The sequence below is a fragment of the Primulina huaijiensis genome, chromosome 10 (genome assembly GCF_012295235.1).
Source record: "Primulina huaijiensis isolate GDHJ02 chromosome 10, ASM1229523v2, whole genome shotgun sequence".
Taxonomy (NCBI): domain Eukaryota; kingdom Viridiplantae; phylum Streptophyta; class Magnoliopsida; order Lamiales; family Gesneriaceae; genus Primulina; species Primulina huaijiensis.
In genome coordinates, this window is record NC_133315.1 from 19570552 (window position 1) to 19592478 (window position 21927).

Genomic DNA, 21927 nt, shown 5'->3' on the forward strand with positions numbered 1-21927 from the left:
CCTTATTAGTCTCAACCTAGACCCTACGAAAGCACTACAGGGCTTGAAATGAGAAACTCCAACCTAGTGCCTATAAAATTTACTAAAATACCTTTTGAGTTTACAAGATTACGTAAACCAAACAAAATTAATCACGACTAAGTTAACTTTGAAACAAACTCAATTTTAATTATTCCAGCTCCCAAGTTAGGTTTCCTTACCAAACTATTGCTTGAGTCTTTGCATCATTGCCCCCACCTTTTGTGAACCATAATAAGATGTTGACACCTGTCTCTAACATCAGTTTAATGAACTTGGATCTTGGTTTTTAGGCAACTTTTTAAACTTATTGACAAAATTAATACTAAATATCCACTGCCTGATTCGAAGTCATTGAGGGTGTTTCTTATTCAATTAGAACGACAATAGCGCGAGTCTTTGGCTGAGATCAATGGATGAGTGAAGATGGGGAAAAAAGACAAAGAGATCATATAGAATTAGGATTTTAACGGTTTATGGGGGGAGTGGCCGCTCCATGCAAATTTTTTTGGATTCTAGTTCCTTTTATGTGATGTCCTTTGAGGTTGTAAAGGTTGGAAGTTATTTACTGCAAAATCCCCGTGGAATAATATATAAGTGAATTACACTTGCCTATTATGCTTTTCATTTCATATTTTCTTCAATACAAGCTTTGGTTTGTTGCCCTTGTGCTTCGAATACCCTTAGTAGCTTACTGTCTTCTTTTTGTTGATTATTATGCAATACAGGTATTGTGAGGAAAGACCTTTGCTTCTAGGCAATCCTGGGATGGGTGCAAGACTCTGTACATACTATCAAAAATCTTCCCCCGGTGATCAAACAGGAACCTTTCTTCGAAATGGAAATAATGAGTTGGGGAGTGTTGTCATCCTTGATCCTGCTGATAAATCCCCTTTTCTTGGAGATTTAAAAGCTGGTTCGAGGCAGTCCTGCCTCGAAACTAACATGTATAAAGCGCCCATTTTTCAACATAAGGTCTCATCAACTGATTATCTGTTGGTGAGGTCTGCGAAGGGTAAACTGTCTATCAGACGCATTGACAGGATTGATGTTGTTGGACAACAGGTTATTCTGACATTCTTGCTATATTTTTTGAAGTAAACTGTCAGCCGTCTTGTTTGATATCTCCAAAATGTGAGTTATACAGTCTTTTGTCTGTTTTTCCTCTGTTGCTCTCTGGGAAAATTGCTTCATCGCATGACTATTGTGATGCATGGTAAACCAACTCCTTTTCTGTAAAATCGTGAAAGTATATTCTTTTGATTTCTTAATCGACATACATATTGGATCAAAACCAGATGAATTGTTACTAAGAGATGAGATTGAAGTTAAAGAAGGGAAGCATATAGGCTGAAAAACCGATTTCATTAGATTAGAAAAATAAAGAATACAAATTTCTTATTTATAGAGTTCTATCTTCCTAGTTGAAGAAGGATTCTTATCTTCTACTAATACCTAATCTTGAAAATTTTAAAACAAATTTAATCTATCATATCCAGCTTGTTATTCAAATAAGAAAAACTCTCATACGATACCCAATACTTCCCTCAAGTTGTGTCGTATATATTGATCATGTCCAGCTTGGAACTCAAGTTTTCAAAACGAGGCCTGTGGAGTGCCTTAGTCAATATGTATGTTGTTTGCATGTGAGAACATAGATAAGCTCAATGACTTTATTTTCAATCTTCGCACTTGTAAATGTCGATCTACTTCAACATGCTTTGTTCGATCACGGTGAACCGGATTTTTGGCTATGCTTATAGTTGTTTGATTGTCACACCTTACCTCCACGGGTCGTTCTTCCTCAAACTTTATTTCTGTGAGCAGTATTCACATATCCCATGAGCTAAAGTTCGATATTCTACCCCAATACTGCTGCGTGCCACAACAAATTGTTTTTTGCTTCGCATTTTACTAAATTTCCCCCAAAAAATGTACCATATCCTGAAGTGGAGTGTCTCTCTATGTGCGATCCATCCTAATCAACATCACTATACACTTCAATGTCTCGAACTGAGAATTTTTGAAGAACAACGCTGTGTCTGGATTTTCTTTGAGATATCTTAGAATTTGGTATACTGCATCCATGTGGTCTTCTTTAGGCCTATTCATAAATTGACTGACAACACTCACTGGAAATCCAATATTAGAGCACGTGTGGGAGATATATTACGAAAAGGGATCATAAACGGGATGACTAATGAATCGTGTATATGTTTGATACCAAAGAAACATGACTCATTAAAGGTTAAAGACTTTAGACCCATTAGCCTCACAACGAGCTTATACAAGATAATAGCAAAAGTGCTGGCTACAAGGATGAAAAAAGTGTTGTCACATACATTGTCAAAATCTCAAAATGCATTTATTGAGGGAAAGCAAATATTGGATTGTTGTTTGATTGCGAATGAGTTGGTGGAAGAAGGGAAGAAAAGCAAAAAAGGGTGGGTATTTAAAATTGATTTTGAAAAAGCATATGACAATTGTTGCATTTGATCTCGTCACATGATTTTTCTTGGGATTTGCATTTCCGAAGATCTCTCCGAGAGGAAGAGATCATTCAGTTGTCTTCGTTTTTAGGCATTTTGGAGAGGGTAAGATTGGTGGAAGGGGTCGATGATATTCGAGAGTGGGAGGGGGATCCGTCCGAGAAGTTCACAGTCAAATCATTTTTCCAATCGTTCTTTTCCGCAAATAATCGTGCCCAAGATTTCAAATTTTTCCATATCATTTGGAAAACTCCTATTCCGACAAAGATTCAGATATTATCTGGACGGCAATCCTAGGAAAATTACCGACATCCGAGATGATGCAAAAGAGATTGCCTTAATGTGCTCTTTGCCCCAACTGGTGCGTGTTGTGTCGTAAGGATTTGGAAACACAAGATCATATGCTCATTCATTGTAAGTTCACTAATGAATTGTGGGCTAGGGCTTTGGAAGAAATGAGACTGGTTTGGGTCGTGCCAAAAACAACACAAGTTTTGTTTAATACGGATCTTGGACAAATGCTCGGCAGAAGAGGTAAAAATTTTTGGAGAGTGGTGATACATGGAATTTGTTGGGCAATCTGGTTAGAGAGAAATAGAAGAATTTTTGAAGAATTGGAAGACATCACATAAGTATGTTGGGAAAAAATCAAGATCAAAATAGCAAACTGGATTGGATGTAATAAAGAGTTTCAGGATTTTTAAATACTTGATCTTCTGCGAGATAACCTTGCCACTTCCATTCCCATGAAGTATTTAAGAAGTTCAATGTCCTTCATTTCAAATTCCTTTTAGAGAAGAGACTTTGTATGCACCATCTTCCCACTGGAATTTCATGTAAGAACAATAGCATCAATGTAAATAGAGAATGCCAGATCTTTCGTTCTCCCAAGTGTCTGATGAATAAGGTGTGATCCGATTGACCCTGCATGTACTCATTTATTTTCAGGACATTTGAAAAACGGTGGAACCAATGCGCAAGGTGATTGTTTTAGACCATATAATGATTTCCTCGACTTTCATACTTTATTGATCGTAGATTCATTCTCAAAATCAAGACGAATGTCCATATAAATTTCTTACTATAGATCCCCATTGAGGAAAAGATTTTTTACATCAAGTTGATAAAAAGATTTGCAATTGAGAGAAGAACTCGAATGATATTAAGTCTGGCCACGTGAGCAAAAGTTTCTTAGTAATCAGTGCCATATGACTGATTTCTTTTTGTCATTAATCGAGCTTTGAACCTGTCTATGTTCCCATCAGCTTTGGGTTTTACAGAGAACTTATTCCCCAATTATAGACAAACAGTGTTACCAAGAATCACATCGGACCACTGCCCTCTCCTGATTGATACGGCTAAGTTTAGTTGGGGCCCAACTCCTTTCAGATTTGAGAATGCTTGGTTATCACATAGAAAATCCGAAGATCTAGTGAGGACATGGTGGACAAAGGGAGGATTTCAAGGGTGGGAAGGATATAAATTTATGCAAAAATTGAAACTGATCAAATTAGAGGTCTCCAAATGGAATAGAGAAGTGTTTGGTGATGTGGGTATCGGACTCAAAGAGTTAAGTAACAAGATTAAGCAGTTGGATGAGATTGAGGCAGAAGGAAGATGGTCGGAAGCACTAAACATAGAAAGAAGGGAAGCCAGGAGTGAGTTGGAAAATGTGTCATTTACGAATTTCCAAATTCAAAGCCAAAAAGCTAAAATTCGATGGCTCAAAGAAGGAGATCATAACTCAAAATTTTTTCATTCGTTACTGAGCAACAGAAGGAACAAAGCATTGATAGACAAAGTGGAATTGGACAATGGTACAGTGGTTACCGAGGAAAATCAAATTAAAAATGAGATCCTAAAATTTTATGGCGAACTATTTAGCAAACCGGCAGGGGAAGAGGGGAGTTTTGACGACTTAGAGTCGGGACTTAATGGGCTGGACTGGAGCCCTTTACAGAGGGGAGATGCTGATGAGCTGGAAAGAATGTTCGACGAGGAAGAGATCAAAAAGGCAGTGTTTGAATGTGACGGTTCGAAAGCTCCGGGACCGGATGGATTCACATTGGCTTTCTTTCAAAAAAACTGGGACACAGTGAGGATGGATTTATTAAAGGTGTTTGCTGAATTTTTTGAAGATGGGATAGTTAATGGAATTACCAATGAGACTTATATATGTCTTATCCCGAAGAAAAAAGATGCGCGACATATTAAAGACTTCAGGCCAATCAGTTTGATCACGAGTCTCTACAAAATCATGGCTAAGGTCTTGGTAAGTAGATTGAAGAGAGTTGTGTGTAATACCATTGCAGAGAACCAGTGTGCTTTCATTAAAGGAAGACAAATACTTGATTGTTGCCTTATTGCGAATGAAGTTGTGGAAGATTATCGACGAAAGAAAAATAAGGGATGGGTGATCAAAATTGATTTGGAAAAGGCGTATGACAATGTAAACTGACGATTTTTAGATTTCGTGTTTGAAAAAAAGGGATTCGGTGAGAGATGGAGAAGGTGGATCAGGGGATGTGTTTCTAATGTGTCTTTCTCAATCTTTATTAACGGAAAGCCGCAAGGGAAGCTAAAAGGGGAGAGAGGTCTCAGACAGGGGGATCCGTTATCACCGTTCTTATTCAACTTAGTAGTCGATGGGTTGGGGAGAATGGTGGACAAGGCAACGGCAAATCATGAGGTCAGGGGATAGGGAAAGAAATAATTGAAATGACGCATTTACAGTTTGCAGATGATATTCTGTTTTTCGCGAAATCAAAAAAAGATGTGCTGGCATTACTGAACATTATAAAATTGTTTGGCAACAAATCTGAGTTGAAAATAAATTTGGACAAAAGTGTTGTGCTTGGATTGAATTGTTCGGAAGAGGTAGTAGATGAATTGGCAACAAGTGTTGGGTGCAAAAAAGAAAGTTGGCCTATTAAATATCTTGGGCTACCGTTGGGAGGTAATCCAACGAAGAAGGAGTTCTGGGAACCCGTGCTCTCGAAAATGTCAAAGAAATTAGCAAGTTGGAAAAAATCATTTCTATCGAGAGGAGGTCGTTTCACTTTGATAAAGGCTGTGCTTTGTGCGATGCCATCGTATTTCATGTCTCTTTTCAAAGTGCCAATAAAGGTTGCCCGGAAAATGGAAAAAATGATGAGAGATTTTTTGTGGGATGGATGTGACGGGGAGAACCACTGCCATGTAGTTGGATGGAAACAGGTTTGTAAACCAAAGGAAAAAGGAGGGTTGGGATTGGGGAATGTTTGTCTCAGGAATAAGACACTTCTTGGCAAATGGTGGTGGAGAAGTTCAGTGGAAAAGGGATCGATATGGAAAAAAATTATTCAGAGTTTATATGGGATACAGGAGAACAACTGGGATTTAGGATTGGCGGAGAGGGCAACATTTAGAAGTCCTTGGAAGTGTATTTCTCGGTCTTTCCAGGCTTTTCATCAACTTATCATGGGGGTGCCAAAACAGGGGAATATCATTCGTTTTTGGGAAGATGTCTGGGAGGGAGATAACTCGTTTAAAATAAGATTTCCATCTTTGTTTCGTATTTGTACTTCTCCCAATAAACCGATTATTCATTTCATTGATGTTGTCAACAGTGTGGGTAGTCTTTCTACCATTTGGGATGTCAGATTTAGAAGAAATCTTAGCGAGGTTGAATTTCTTGAGTTCACTGATTTGTTGCGAGTCTTAGATAGTGTTAGATTAGAGTTGGGTACTGAGGATGTTAGAGTTTGGCGGGGGGACCCTTCTGGTTTGTTCTCGGTTAGATCTTTTTATTGCACTTTTTTCCCTATTTCCATTTTTCCAATATTCGATTTCTTTAATACCATTTGGAAAGTACACGTCCCACAAAAGATTAAGATTTTCTCGTGGATCGTGGCCTTGGGGAAGCTGCCTACGTGTGAGTCCGTGCAAAGAAAGTGGAAGAATTGTGCTCTAAGACGGCAGTGGTGTTGTTTGTGTCGAGAGCACGAGGAGAATCAAGATCATATACTTCTACACTGATCTTTCACAACAAGGATCTGGACTAGAGTTTGCAACGAGCTGGGAATACAATGGGTTATGCCGAGACATGCTAAAGATCTCTTTTATCTCAATTCAGGGGGCATATTCAACAAAAATTACAGCGAGTTCTGGTACATGATCATTCACGCCATATATTGGTCCATTTGGTTAGAGAGAAATCGAAGAATTTTTGAAGATGAATCGGAATCTGTTGACAGAGTATGGGAAAACATCAAATTTAGAGTCGCATCTTGGACAACTACCTTGCAAAAGTTCAACCATTTATGCATTTCAGATTTAGTGAGAGATTTCAAATTTATTTGGTCAAGAAAACTGTGCCTCTTTGTATTTCTGGTGTATTTTCAGGTTAAGCTTGTAGTAATGTTGCCGTGGAATGTTCATCCACGTACAAATTGTACTACTCAAGTATTATAATAAAATTAGTTTTCTATCAAAAAAAAACAATTAGGATTACATGTACCTTGTGTATTTTCAATGGATTTTGTCTCCGAGGTCAAGTCAGGGCTTTTTTGAATCTGTTCTGGGTGTTGAAGAGCCTCCTTATGGTGTGGTTTCCTCCAAGCATAAACTTGTAGAGGTGGACTTGGTGAATCAGTGATGGCAAGTGTCGTGTTTGGTTCGGGTATGGAAGAGGGACTTGGATTCGGGTAACGGGTTCCAATTGTGACAAGACAGGTGTGTCGAGTTCCCAAGTATGAGATTCACACAGTTCTGGCTCCCCTTGAATCGAAGAAATGGGAGAATGTCTCCCTTTCAAAAAATGTAGTGTCCATCGAGGTATAAAATTTCTCGGTGATGGGAGAATAACACTTGTACCCTTTTTTATCCGCAGAATAACAAAAAAAATGCATTTGATCGCTTGGAGGTCAAGTTTAATGTGGTTATGTTGATGTGCGTGTACTAATTCTGAACAACCAAAAACCTTGAGAGGAATTTCATGAACCAGATATGAAGAATGGAATTGAGAGTCGACTTCATGAATTAAAACAGGGCGACGGATCTGTCACCCAATATTTCACGACCCTACTTAGATGCTGGCAGCAGATTGATTTGTTTGAAATGCACGAGTGAGAGTGTCCAGATGATGGGGAACTCTAGTACTTGCTGTTGACATAATTCAACTAATGTTAGATTAGGAATCTCGATCCTTGCCTTGGGTGCACTGCTGACTTATAATACTTTTCAAGGGTTTCTTGAAAATTGTTTGTGATTTTTCTCGTTTTAGTTTTATAAGAATTATGATGTTTGTATTCTTATTTGTTTGTGTTGTTTATCTGTAGGAGCCTCATGTGGAGGTTATGTCTCCTGGGTCGAAAGTTGTTCAGTTCTATATTATGAACAGGTTATTGGTTTACATGTATCGCGAGTTTCGTGCAGCAGAAAAACGTGGTTTGCGTCCTTCTATGCGTGCTGATGAGTTATCTGCATTGTTTCCTGGCTTGTCTGAAGCCTTTCTTCGGAAGAGACTGAAAAATTGTGCTGAATTTCAGGTCCAAGTCCTGCTGTAGTTTTTTGCTTGACTTACTTGAAGTTGCATCTGATTTTCCCCACTCTTATGCGCAATGTCAAGTAATCAAACATTTGTGAAGTATAAAACCTGAGAAAACGAAGAAATTGCACATATTTTAATAATATTGCTGCTAAGTTTAATTAAATATTCTCATTGTTGTCAATTTCCATGTGTATAATTAAATCATTTTTTTAAATATGCCACTAGAGAGGAGCAAATGGACATTTTCTTTGGGTTATGAAGCGTAATTTTCACATTCCCTCAGAGGAAGAGCTAAGAAGGATGGTGACACCTGAAAATGTGAGTATCTATCACGAATTTATCATTTTTATCTTAGAAAAGGGCAATGTAAGATAATTTATATCCGAAAGCTTTTTGATTTTGACTTAAGCAAAAGGGTGTTCTATTTCTTATATTGTAAGCATGCATGCAAAGGCTGAGCAAGATGCCCGTAGCTAAGATGTGTATTTCCAATTCTTGTATAATTTGCACATGTTGGTCGTTAACTTGGAAATTCTTGGAAAGTGTCTGATGGAATCAAATGATGAAATGCTTCGGCATATTTGGATTTACTGCATTGTAAGATCAGATTTGTGAGGGTAATAATATTAGGAGACTTGGGTACCTAAAAAAGTTGGAAGGAGAAAGAGAATAGAATAAAAGGCTTATGACTTGGTAACTTGATCTCATTTCAGATCCTTGCAAATAAAAGCCTTGAATTAGTGAAACAATGTACTGTCTATTTATTGTTACTGTTTTTTTTTCGTATGTGCCTAGGTGTGTGCTTATGAGAGGATGCAAGCTGGCTTATACAGATTAAAGCGATTGGGAATCTCCAGACTGACTCTTCCCACAGGTCTATCATCTGCAATGAATCAGCTTCCAGATGAAGCAATTACTTTGGCTGCTGCATCACATATTGAGAGGGAGCTGCAGATAACCCCATGGAACTTGAGTAGTAATTTTGTTTCCTGTACAAACCAGGTAATCTATGTCTATAATTGTATTCCTCACCTCAACCTCTCTCTCATTCCCCATCCCCGCGCGGTTGGCTGTTCGTTCCTAAGATCAAATTGTGTTAGTTCATCATCATCTGTGTTAGGTCGAAATTTCAACTAGTTAGAGTTTGCGTCACTTCGATTTTTTATCGGGTTGTAACATGCAGCAATTAGCTATCAGTGAGGCTCTGTTGACTGTACAATGTGAAAACTATGCTCCGTCTTTAGTTTCCGTTTAGCTGTCATCTTTTTCATTTATTTGGTCTTCTGTGTATTGGTCGGTCTCCACAAAAAATCTTTGATGGATTTTTTTATTTACCGCCTGCTTGGCTACTTTTGTCAGTACGTCATATGGTCATATAACATGATGTAAATCAGATTCCTGGATTATGTAACAGCAATCATCTTGGAATATTAACATGTAATAGCTATATTTCTTTCATCTTACATTTTTTTCCTCTTCCAATGTCAGGAAATTTGTTGTTAGAGAAATCTCAAAATGATATCCTTTGTTTTTTGTGCACGTTGCAAAAGGGATTCTGCTACTGAAAGTTATACATCTTTTTTAACCAAATATGTCTAACTGTACCAAAACGAATTTCAGGTTACATGCATGAGAATTTGTGATTTCATGATCTGTCAATTTAATGCTCTAAGTTCCACTATATAAATTCTAAGAGGATGCTTAAATTACTGTTCTATGCCACATAACTTTGTTTGCACTTTGGGTGAAACTGTTTGGTATCTGAATCGGCAATTCTTATTTCTGATTGGTCTACTTGTGATTAGATTTGGTTTACCTTTGGATCACTCCAGTTGCTGTGTAACCTCAGTAATATATATTTGAAGTATGTCTAGGGCCTGCCGTTTCTTTTTTGACAACCAAAATCATTAAGTGTCCTCCAGAGTTATTCATAGAATATCGGAAATTATGTATGTTTTCCCTTCTCGTTTTGTTTTATTTAAATTGATTTGAGCAGTAATTATTCACATTGTCACAGTGTGCAGGCTGACCGTTTAATCATTAAGCAATTCTTGATATAGACCACCCTGGATAAAGTGACTTTATCAAATTTGTAGTATTTATTATTCTTTTGAAAAGATATTAAGATGCTGTTCCCGTTGATCCGTTTTTGAATAAAGATACTTGCACGATTTTTATATTTAAATTATTTTCTTTATCTGTTACAATCATATATAAATGATTTGCTGCTCTTCCATATTCAGGATAGAGAAAATATCGAGCGCCTTGAGATTACTGGGGTTGGTGACCCTTCAGGAAGAGGTCTAGGTTTCAGTTATGTCCGTGCTACTCCGAAAGCTCCAATTTCAAATTCGATGGTGAAAAAGAAGCCAGTTGTTGGTAAGGGATCGACTGTGACTGGAACAGATGCTGATCTTCGCAGATTGAGCATGGAGGCTGCGAGAGAGGTTTGTTGATTGTTCTTTTGAAATCCTTCAAGTGCACTGCTCGTAAATGTTGAACGTATGAGACAAAAAATTTGTAACCTCAACTATTAAGCTTTTTAATGTTGTTATTACTGGTGCTCAAGAAATCTTTATGTTTTTCATTTCCCTTGTGGGTACATCTATCTATCCTTAATTGATTAAAATGCATTTGATGCCTTCTTTTCAAGCAGATATATACCTTATTGCACTGCTTCTTAATTTTCATGCTAAATATCAGTCCACGGGGGCTAAGATGGCAAGTGGAACATCAGATTGAAGATTGTGTTCGTGCCGTTACAATACATATTTAAGAGTTTAATTTCTGATGCCACTTCTGCCATATGACCTAGCATCAGTACTTAACCATTAAAAGTCCATCAAACAGTATCCACAGTTAATTGTTCAGGCATACTTGTACAAGGTTAAAACCATGAAATGATTTTCTCAAATGCCTGGATTCTTTTAGTTCTCTCATTGACTTCACGGTAAAATGATTAGGGATGTGGCAGTGAATTTGTTACTTTATGATAATTGGGTTTATGGTGTTCATAAATTTAAGCTTATGGTAACTATGTCGTGTTTATATACAGCTTCTCCTCAAATTCAATGTTCCAGAGGAGCAGATTGCCAAACAAACTCGATGGCACCGAATTGCTTTGATACGCAAGCTTTCTAGTGAGCAAGCTGCGTCAGGGGTTAAAGTTGATCCGACAACAGTAAGCAAATTCGCTAGAGGACAACGTATGTCTTTTTTGCAGCTTCAGCAGCAAACTAGAGAAAAATGTCAAGAAATATGGGATCGACAAGTTCAAAGTCTTTGTGCTGGTGATGGTGAGGAGAATGAGAGTGAATCGGAAGCTAACAGTGACTTGGATTCTTTCGCCGGGGATCTTGAAAATCTTCTTGATGCCGAAGAAGGTGAAGAGGGCGAAGACAGTGATTATGAATCTAAGCATGACACTGTTGATAGTGTCAAGAGCCTAAAAATGAGAAGGCGCCCATTTCAAACTCAGGCAGAAGAAGTGATTGAAGATGAGGCTGCAGAAGCAGCAGAATTGTGCAGGATGCTAATGGATGGTACAATTTTTTCCGAATTCATTAATACAGGATGCTTGTAATACCTCTTCATCAAATCTGGCAGTGTAATTTTATAGATTTCTTAATCTACAAGAACATTTCTGATGCATAATTTAAGCCCTGTTTGTTTGGGCTGTTAAGCTCTACTCAACTCAAAAAACATCAGTACACTTCCATCTACTTACAAAATATTTTTCCAAACAATGTTTAAATATTTTTCCACTAAATTTTAGTTTCATACCTTTGAGTTGAATTGAGATGAAAGTGCAGCCAATCGCCATCTTAATTTTTTGATGACCGCATGAGCATTAGTTATTGTTGACAATATGAATAATGTAAAATTGTTCGTTGCAGCGACAGGATGCTATTACCCTGAAGACAATTCCCATGCTTGAAGAACACTTGCCTCATTCATTTATGTTTTTATGTAAAAATGACATTCTTGTTGAATTCCCTCGCTAAACCGTTGGCTTTTGAACTCTGAATGGCGCCCATGGACCGCTGATATTGCTTTCAGTGAAAGTTGTTTGGTTACAGTAATTAGAAAGACAATGGTGTCTGTCTAATTCAGTAAAAATTTGGCACTGAATTCTGGTGGAATAATTTCTATGTTTTCGTAGGTTTTGGACATCCATCTCTGAATTAGCTATAATTTGGATAGATATCTGAGTGTTGGCTATCTCAGACTGCAACATCTGACCATAAAAACTATTTTGCAGAGGATGAAGCTGACCGAAAAAACAGAAAGAAGACAAGAGCAGTAGAAGTGCAAGTTGGACAGGCCTCTAAATTAAAATATGCTCCTGAACTTGCTGATGTAAAAAAAAGCAATGCTGCTGCTAGAAGACATGTTCAAACTGAGGGACTCTCTATTCCAACTGATAATTTTATTAAGGAGCAAAAGGTGGTCGATTCATAAGTACCCCATGTCAAACACTGAATATTCATGACATTATTCGAATATGGTTCAATTATCATTGATGATTAACTTAACAATATTCTTTATTTTCTGATTCAGATGGATTTTTCTGCTAGAATGAACCTGCCTGGGAAAGTAAAAGTGAAGAAAAAAAATGACATCGAACAAATGGGATTATTGAATAAAAAAGTTAAAATATTGGCAGATGGAATGAATGTAAGTTGCTCCTTCTAACCTGTGATTTATATATAATAGAGCAGATCAAGATTTAGCTTGTGAGTGTTTGCAATATGCTATGCAAAAGTCATTTGATCTGTCTAGTTTCTTAGTAGTCTGGTTGCCTTCTACTCAGAACTCGCCTGAACTCTGAAGCGCTATTTATCTTGTACTTCCTGGTATAGAAAGAGCCAGGTTTACATTTGCTTGATTATATTTACCTCTTAAATATTTAAGTGATAATTATAATCTCTATCATTTACTACAGTGTTCTATTCTACTAATGTATCAAATATAAAAATGAAAAAGAAGATACATCAATGGTCATTTGAATTAAATTTCCTTATAGAAGTTGAGATGTCTGACAGCAGGCTTAGTAGGCTAGTTGCATAATGAATGTGGGTGCACTCTGGTGCAACGCAAGACAACAGGCTTGCTGAGATGTACAGATGACGATATTAAAAGGCACGGTGATCCTTTATGTTTACAGGGTAAAAGACTTCATATGCCAAAAAGAAAGAATTTTTAAAAAATATAGAGATCATTTAAAATCAATAACTGATCGTCAGATACCAATCATTTAAGTGCTACCTTCTTCCTTTTATTGGGCCAAGGGTTTTTTCCCCACATTTGGTTGGGTTTGGAGTGGGTTTCGGTGTAAGAAACCAATAGTGTGTCTGATGAAACAATAATGGATTTATATGAATACTCTGGTCTTGTTCAAATCAGTGTTGCTTCTGGATATTAGATAGGTTACAATATTGATAACTGAATTATCTTTTCCTTGAATGTCTTCATTTATCTCACCTGTTGCACAACTGATATGAAATTCTTACTTGAAAAATAGGTGATCAAGGAAAAGAAATCCGCAAGAGAGAGTTTTGTCTGTGGAGCATGTGGTCAGGTTTGTCTCTAGCAGCTATGTATTACAGTTTTGTGCCAAGAACGTTGAATTATACCCTTATCTATTTTCTTGACCAGCTTGGTCATATGAGGACCAACAAGAACTGCCCCAAGTACGGCGAAGATCCTGAAACACGAGTGGAAACCACAGATCTCGGGAAGTTATCTTCGAAATCTAATTTCATAGATCAAGCAGAGTCGAGTCAGCAAAAATCTCTTTCAAGGAATGTTTTTCCGAAAAGTGTGACAAAGGTTGTTGGTTTTGACGTCACAGAAGATGATAAACCTACTTCGAAGGCAAAAACTCTCAAGGTCAAGTGTGGTGCTACTGACAAGTTTTCAGAAACGTCACAAGGCTCGGATAAACAGATTATATCAGATTACGATACAGGAAACAAAGAGAGTGTCAAAGTCAATAAAATAATATTTTCAAACAAAACAAAACCTGAAGATTTGCTGGTCGAACCTCATAAGCCCTCCATTGTGATAAAGCCTCCGGTGGAGGCTGATAGAGACCAGCATCGCAAGAAAATTATTATCAAACAACCAAAGGAGATAGTTAATTTAGATGATAATTACCTGGATGGAAGTATGGATTTTGACTACAGGAAAACGAAGAAGATCGTTGAATTGTCAAGTTTTGATATGCGCAAGGAGCATGAAATCAAAATCTTTTATGAAGAACCATCTAGGACAAGAGGTGCAGAGAGTAACAAATGGTGGGAGGAAGAGAAAAGGAGAAAGCCTGAGAGACAGCAGGAAGAAAGATCCAAGAGGTTAGAAAAGGTGAGGAACACTGAAGAGCAGCCAGCATACATAATGATGTACGCAAATGGCATTAGAAGAGAAAGGGAAGAAGAAGAAGAGCTAAAAAAAGCGACAGCAAGGGCAAAGAAGGCAAAAAAGAGAAGCCATGAAATCATGGGTGATTACTCGGACGACGTTCCTCCGAGAAGAAACGACAGAAGAATACCCGAGAAAGACAGAATGGTGCTGAGGAGGCCGCCCTCAGAGTATGTAAAGCATGCTCCGGAGTACCCCCAGCCGTCTAAACGGAGAAGGGGAGGGGAGGTGAGTGGTTTTCATTCTCTCAAGTTGTCTTTCTTAAGTTGAATAACAAACTTACATTCAGTGCATTTCAATTGAATTTGCAGGTCGGTTTGTCAAACATCTTGGAAAACATTGTGGAGACACTGAAAGACAGAAAAGAGATATCCTTCCTTTTTGTGAAGCCAGTGTCCAAGAAAGAAGCTCCTGATTATTTAGACATCATTGACCGTCCCATGGATTTGGCAACAATTAGGGACAAAGTTAGGAGAATGGAGTACAAAAATCGTGATGATTTTAGGCACGATGTGTGTCAGATTGTGTTTAATGCTCATAGATACAACGATCGACGTAATCCAGGTATTCCTCCTCTTGCAGACCAACTTCTTGAGCTCTGTGACTACTTGTTAGATCAATATGATGAAGACTTGAGGGAAGCAGAGGCTGGGATTGATTGAACAAACCATATACAATAGATTTTTTGCACTGCCCTTTTTCTTAGTTACCAATTTTGGACGCTTCATTTCTCTCGGTTGGCCTTCCCCTTGATTCCCGTTGGGAGTTTCCCATCATTGTTGTATATATATATGATTATGGTATGTATAGATTTTTTCCATATATGAACCCTAAAGAAAATTTTCTCTGGGTTCTTATCAATGTATTAAAATTCTCTGTAGGATGTCTTTTACCTGTGGAGCTGCTGTGCTAGTCTGCTGTATGTAGTTTTACTGCAAATTTTACTAGTGTGCTCTCTTGAAACTAAATTTCTTGAACTTTACTATAAAAGTTAAAAGTCACAAGCATGAGAAAAGAAGTTCAAGATTAAAAGGCACGCCTGTTATCTTATTAATTAATGTATTGTAAAAATTAATTTTACTGATTATATTAATTAATTTGTTATGAGAATAAATATCATAAGTGAAGTCAATTTTTTTATGTTATGGTTGGAGTGATATGTACATTGAGATTGCCGAATTTATTATTGATATCTATGTTTTTATAATCGGATCAATTTATGTTATAAAAATGATTCAACTGAACGATCCATCTTTCAATCGGACGGTTGGATCGAAAAATTATTATATTATATAAAATAATAATATAATATAATAAATAATATATTTTAAATTCTAAAAGTATATTTATCAAAATTTAAAATTAAAACAACATATAAATGTATATATATAAATCAAATATAAGTTTATCTATTTTTGTAGAAAAAAATAAATCAAAAAAAGTTCTAATACTAGTAAAATAATATTTTTAATAAAATTAAAATCCATATTATCATATATAAAACTAAAAATAGATTTTAAAATATATATATAAGAGAATGATCAAATTCTAAAAAATTTACAAAAATAAAAAATGGTGAATCGATCGGATCGATTTTTACTAGTTCATTGGTTAATGACTGGTCTAACCGATTCTTGTGAGTTTGACCATTAAATGGTTTATAAAATAGGTTCAGACTGGACCAGTGGTCGGTTCTTGATCGAACCAACTGATCTAATCCGATTTTAAAAATACCGACCGATTATTACTAGAGATCTTTTGCACACACTATTTGATATTTATAAGTTAATTTTTTTTATTTTTAGTTTATTGTTTTATTATAATAATTTTATATTAAAAATAATATATTCTTTTAAAAATTCAAAATTTTGGATAAAAATTAAATAAATATTTAGTAGTTTTAAAAAAATAGAAAGTAGATATGATAATGATAAAAGAATAAAAAAAATATTTAAATAGATATTTAAATTATTTTTATTAAATGAAAATAAAATACTTTTATAATTTTAAAGAGATAATGTTGCTATTTTAAAAAAATTCATCATCACATTAAAGAATTATAAGTGTTTCAAACTTAATTTTATATTATAGAAGTATATATTATTATTAGTTGCAGTAGTAGCACTAGACTCATTAATAAATGTTTTATGAGAAATTGAAGAGGTTGGTAAGTTCTAACGGAATAGTTGAAATAATAGGTGAGAAGGCTCAAGTAATTAATAAATATGTTCATTTTTAAAAATTTATTTATTGACTATTTTTTTAAAAAATTAAATTGTTAATAGTTTTTAAATTCATATAAGATCATGTGAAATTACTTGATAATTTCGTAGTTATATACGAACAATTAAATAGTCTTGGGATTAATAAATAAATAATTGTAAGTAAAAGTATATATTACAAAATTTAAAGTTTCGTAAATCCTAACTCAACAAAAATCAAGATTAAAAAATTCAACCATTTTTTCTTCACGCAATATTTTGTTCGTTTGTTATGAAAAGTAATTTTTTTGTTGAGTATGTATCTGATAAAACGGTCGAGAAGGTTTCTTGTGATACAGTCTCATGAATTTTTATTTGTGAGACGGGTCAACCCTACCGATATTCACAATAAAAAGTAATATTATTAGCCTAAAAAGTAATACTTTTTCATGGATGACCCAAATAAGAGATTCGTCTCATAAAATACGACCCGTGAGACCGTCTTACACAAGTTTTTGCCAAGACAGTCTTACAAATCTATTTATGTGAAATTGGTCAATTCAATTCATACTTAAATTAAAAATTAATATTTTTAGAATAAAAAATAATAATTTTCATAAATCGGATCGGGTTGAAGATCTCTATCACAAAATTGATATGTGATATCATCTTATCTGAATTTTTGTTTTGTTTCAAATATTATTTAAACGAATTCATATAATAGTTCATGAAACTTGTTGGATAGTACTATCATAATTTTATTTATTCAAACAATTACTTGAAATAAAATAAATAATTTAACTAATAGCAATGGCTGTGATAAGAAAATAAAATATTCAATATTGGTGATAATTAGAAGAAATTCACTTTATTTATGCTTATCAAGAATCTTTATATGCACATAAATTAATCAGACAAAAATATCATAACAATCAATATCATATTTTTACTTCTGACTGACATTGATTAGTCAGATAAACATTCAGAAAAAAACTTAATAATTGCAAAATATAAGTCATTAACCAGAAAAATGCACATATATCCAGAAAGTAAAACCCCCAAAAAAAAAAAAAGTTAAATCAAAAGACTAAACTTGAAAATAAACAGTTTTCACTACCAAGAATCGAAAACCAGAAGAAACAAGACATTAACACTCTTAATTTCTTTTTTTCTATAATTTACATCACCAAGCAAGCATTCTAAAATCAGAAGAAACACAACTCAAAACCATAAAAAAATTGAGGAAAAAATATTGGAACAATATGCAAATGTTTCAAATAAATCAATTCCACCACTGGTGGACAGCAATTCCTTCATCTCTTACTTTTCCATACAATGCCAAACACTGCCAATAAGCTCTTTTACTTCCTTTATTCTTGTTATTTCCATGCTGCCATTGGTTCTTGCATTCCAGAAACAACTCATCCACAAGAGATATGGTCTTATCCTTGAGCATCTCCTCCACGGCTTCCGCCTCGGCTTTCATCACGACGTAGTCTTTCTGCCTTACGTTCTTCGTTAACCAAGCCGACACTCCTGTTTCTTGAGGCAGGATCCCACCATTGTCATTCTTGTGTTTGTGGCCAACGATCTCCATGTCATAGACCTCGAATTCTTGATCCCTCATGGGATAGTTCTTGTAAAACCAGTCTAATGCACTTGTGTCATCGGATATGAACATTCGCCGGGGATACACCTCCAAAGAATCTTTCAACAGATCGGGTAGAAACTTGATCTTTCTTGATGTGAAGCGTGGTCTTTTCCTCAACAGCGCTCTTGTAGGGGGCTCAAGAAAAGCGTCCTCCAATCCCTTCAGTGCAGCTTTCTTCTCCTCCTCCGACGCGGTGTCATCATCGTAAGAAACTTGTCTCGTTGGGGGAAATGCAGAACCATTCGGTGACACCCCGACTTTCTTCATTGCCACCACAGTGTACTCGAATCTCCTGAGGTATACAATTTTATAATTTCCAAGAAATTGCAGTTCGTTGGAGGGATCATTCCCAAATTGCGAGATCACGATGCTACCCTCTTTAAGAGATCGATCAATCAACTCAATTCCGCTGAGGCTCCTCACAAATACAAAATCAAACACCTGGCTCGCAGATTTTATGTCATAATCGGCAACCAAATCAATGCCACGGTTTCTCAAGAACTCGAAATCTTTATCAATCTCGCCAATTCCAGCGCCTAAAACAAGACCTTTCTGGCCTTTCATGATAAGCCCTTCGTCCACTAAATCGCGTAAAAGAACCGGTAAAATCTTGAAGCTGTTGGCAGTGGTAGTGTCCGAATTGGAAGTGGAAGTTCTTTTCACATAGCCAAGCGAAGGCAATGCCATCAAAACCAGCGCCAAGAACAGAGATCTCGACAAGATACGCAAAACCCATGAATCAGGAAACTTAATCACCAAAAGAGTCTGAGAATTCAACCCAATTTTCCCCACATTACTCATTTCATTCACGCCAATCCTGGCTCGGCACCCACGAGCCAAATACCCCATCTTCAACCCCAAAACAAATAATAAAAAAAAAAAGATCCTAGATCCGAATCGCTGTGAAAATAGCCTACTTTTCCTTTTTTTTTTAATACCAGGAGTGAAAACAAATCAATTATGAAAGAGAAAGAAAATCAAGAGCGGCAATGGAGGAAGACTTCTAGCGAGTACTAAATCTGGCAGCTGTGTGATTTCCACCCACGAGAGCGACACGGGAACTTCGGATTCTACACCACAGGAGCAACAATTCTCTAATCCTCGCAATTTCCATTATTTTTCTCGATGCGTTCTTCTACGAAATCAAAGGGTCTACCTCTTCATATATTCAAGAAATCACATCCTCAAAAAAAACTCAACCACCATCGACCAGAAAGATTGGCCAACGCGAAGACGGTGGCAGAGAAAAGAGACAAGAATCGATCGAATCAAATCATGAATGAACAGAAATTAGGCGATTGGTGTGAATATATACGGTGTGGGGAATGGAGGAGCGCACGGATTTGCATGCATGCAAGGCGTTAAAGGTGGTTTCTTTAAGATTTGGCGCTGTACTTGTGTGTGGTGTTAGTTTCATGTTTGATTGCTGGAATCAAGGAATGCTCCAAACTCCAAAACATTTTACTGGTAAAAATGATGAATTCTCGTTTCTTCCAACATGGGAGGCTGAGGTTTAACCGTGGGGAAACAGTGTCCTAACTCCTCCCTACAGCTTTCAATTAGATTCCAGTCAGTCAGTCAGTCAGTCAGTCAGTCATGTCTTGTTTTAATAATAATTTGTGTAATATAGATTTTAGTTTATGTTATATATGGGCAAAATTGGTGATAAATCCCTAATAAAATACACAATTAATTGATGTCCAGTCCCTAGGTCAGGAAATTTAATTCTTCAATCCCTGAAGCCCGTCCATGTCAACATCAACCGTCGAAGTCGACACCCACGGACAGCAAAGGCAGCCGGAAGCAATCTATTTTTGGGGTAAAAAAATACACAAATATTACATGCTATATGTGAGGGAAAGAGGGCATCGCAAAGCAGACTCGTTCTCTCCAAAACACTAATTGAGCACGACTTCCGATTTTCTATATTTCCAGGTAATTTGCAAAATCTTTGATCCACTTTTGTTTGATTGAAGAAATACCTTGATTGTAAATTTTCTCATGTCCTTTATTGTCATATGCTACTGATTTTGCTCTAGTTATGCAAAATGTTTTTTTTTTGGTTCCATTAATCAATGTTATGTGGATGATGCTGTGAGTTGTAGGATTGATGGCATGTGATCAAAGCATTTTCTAAAGATTTTAAATTCAAGGAATATGAATAAGAATATATTAGAAATTTGAATGATGTAAACTATATTTTTTGTCTCCCATATTATATATCACATTTTCTGGTATCTAATTTTGCGTTGGTGATAGTATGGTATTTGGTGGTTGTGCTTCAATCAATTTTTTTCTTTCATCACAGGCATATGCACCTTATGAGCTAGCGTCGAGCTTTGACGAAAGCTTACTTTGTTCCCAACTGATAAAATGTCAGCTCATTTACTGGTGAGCATGATGTAATTGATCATTTCTAGCTTTAGCTTGCATTATTGTTTCTCAAATCATCTATTGATGCTTGTTTTTTAAATCATGTTTTCACTTATGTCAGAAAATGTAACGACCATGGACTATCTCGATCTTGGGCTCTCTTTGAACTATGTAATTATGTCAGGAGGTCGTGCGTTCGAGACTTGGGGAGGTATCACTCCACCAACCTGGTGTGGAGAGTCCTATGAGTAATGATGCATGGGAAAGTCCGTGAGAGAAAAAGCCCTAGTAGGAACCCAAGACGGGACAAGGTCCTCGAGGGAGCCCAAGATCGAGATAGCACATAGGCGTTAGAGAAAATGTCACTATTTCGTTGGCAACCATACATAAAAATGTGGGGAATATCATGAGTACATTTGGTGTTATCGCATTTTCGGGGTTCCATACTTGTGTTGGCTCAGGGGGTAAAAAGCAGATGCTTGAATGGTACAAGGAGAAAGGGATAGAGATAACAACATATAATCTCTCTTCTTTTCTCTTCTTGTTGGTTGCATGCATGCATGATCTCTGTATATTTATGGAGAATACACTTGAAATCTGAAAGTTACAGCTTGGAGCAAATTACTTTCTTTTATATTTTTTCAACTCTACATATACACTTAGCTTAGTGTTGAACTCAATTTTTTACTATTGTTAAACGGGTTCATTTTCGGCAACAAGGTGCAGGCTTGGATTGCGGTGTTTACACATATTTGTGGTTGAAGTGCTATGCTCGTGACGAAAATGAAGCATGGTCGACCTACGAAAAAGATTGCACAATGAATAGTTTCTGAGAACATGATATTGCCACAAATATTTTACAAAAAATGAGGTATTTAAGTAAGGATTCACGAAGATTAAATTAATTTTATGTGGTTTAAGTTTAAGGTGGAAAACATTTTTAGAGTTAATAGCTATTGATTCCTTTCTTGAAAGATTAGATGTGTTGGTGTTTAGAATAATATTAACGTGCACTTTTCAACTTTAACATTGATTGGTATTTTGTATAATTTTCTCCAAAGGATGGTTCATTTGGATGTTTGTGATTTATTTTTTTTAGGATATTATTTGCGATTTACGTACGGTTATACATATTAGTGTTTTGTATTTATATTCGTAGCGCCATTTCAAACCGGATCATTTTTGTTTGTATTTTCAAAAAAATTATACTGCAAATGTTTTAATTTGTGCCGATATTAACCT

The 21927-nt window shown here is 36.1% G+C and overlaps 2 protein-coding genes and 1 long non-coding RNA gene across 3 annotated transcripts in view; 2 read left to right on the top strand and 1 right to left on the bottom strand.

The window, feature by feature from the left end:
- LOC140986848 (transcription initiation factor TFIID subunit 1) overlaps positions 1–15358 on the top strand; it is a 29146-nt gene extending 13788 nt beyond the window's left edge. The window contains exons 12-22 of the mRNA XM_073455216.1: positions 747–1083; positions 7826–8035; positions 8263–8355; positions 8833–9039; positions 10281–10484; positions 11093–11579; positions 12299–12486; positions 12598–12714; positions 13562–13618; positions 13696–14688; positions 14772–15358. Of these exons, the coding sequence (XP_073311317.1) occupies positions 747–1083; positions 7826–8035; positions 8263–8355; positions 8833–9039; positions 10281–10484; positions 11093–11579; positions 12299–12486; positions 12598–12714; positions 13562–13618; positions 13696–14688; positions 14772–15122 (3244 nt within the window). The 3' untranslated portion in view covers positions 15123–15358. The remainder of the gene's footprint in view (positions 1–746; positions 1084–7825; positions 8036–8262; positions 8356–8832; positions 9040–10280; positions 10485–11092; positions 11580–12298; positions 12487–12597; positions 12715–13561; positions 13619–13695; positions 14689–14771) is intronic.
- A 2585-nt stretch (positions 15359–17943) lies between these two features.
- LOC140985987 (uncharacterized) lies at positions 17944–19161 on the bottom strand. Its single transcript, XM_073453915.1, has one exon. The coding sequence runs from the start codon at positions 19159–19161 to the stop codon at positions 17944–17946; it is 1218 nt and encodes a 405-aa protein (XP_073310016.1).
- Positions 19162–19906: 745 nt separating this feature from the next.
- LOC140986961 (uncharacterized) lies at positions 19907–21796 on the top strand. Its single transcript, XR_012177009.1, has 3 exons — positions 19907–20247; positions 20621–20703; positions 21042–21796. It is a non-coding gene; the product is annotated as an uncharacterized lncRNA (long non-coding RNA).
- The last annotated feature ends 131 nt before the right edge of the window (positions 21797–21927 follow it).

What these genes read in the sequence shown, in the direction of transcription:
- LOC140985987 (XM_073453915.1), bottom strand. Translation starts at nt 19,161, where the DNA reads ATGGGGTATTTGGCTCGTGGGTGCCGAGCCAGGATTGGCGTGAATGAA.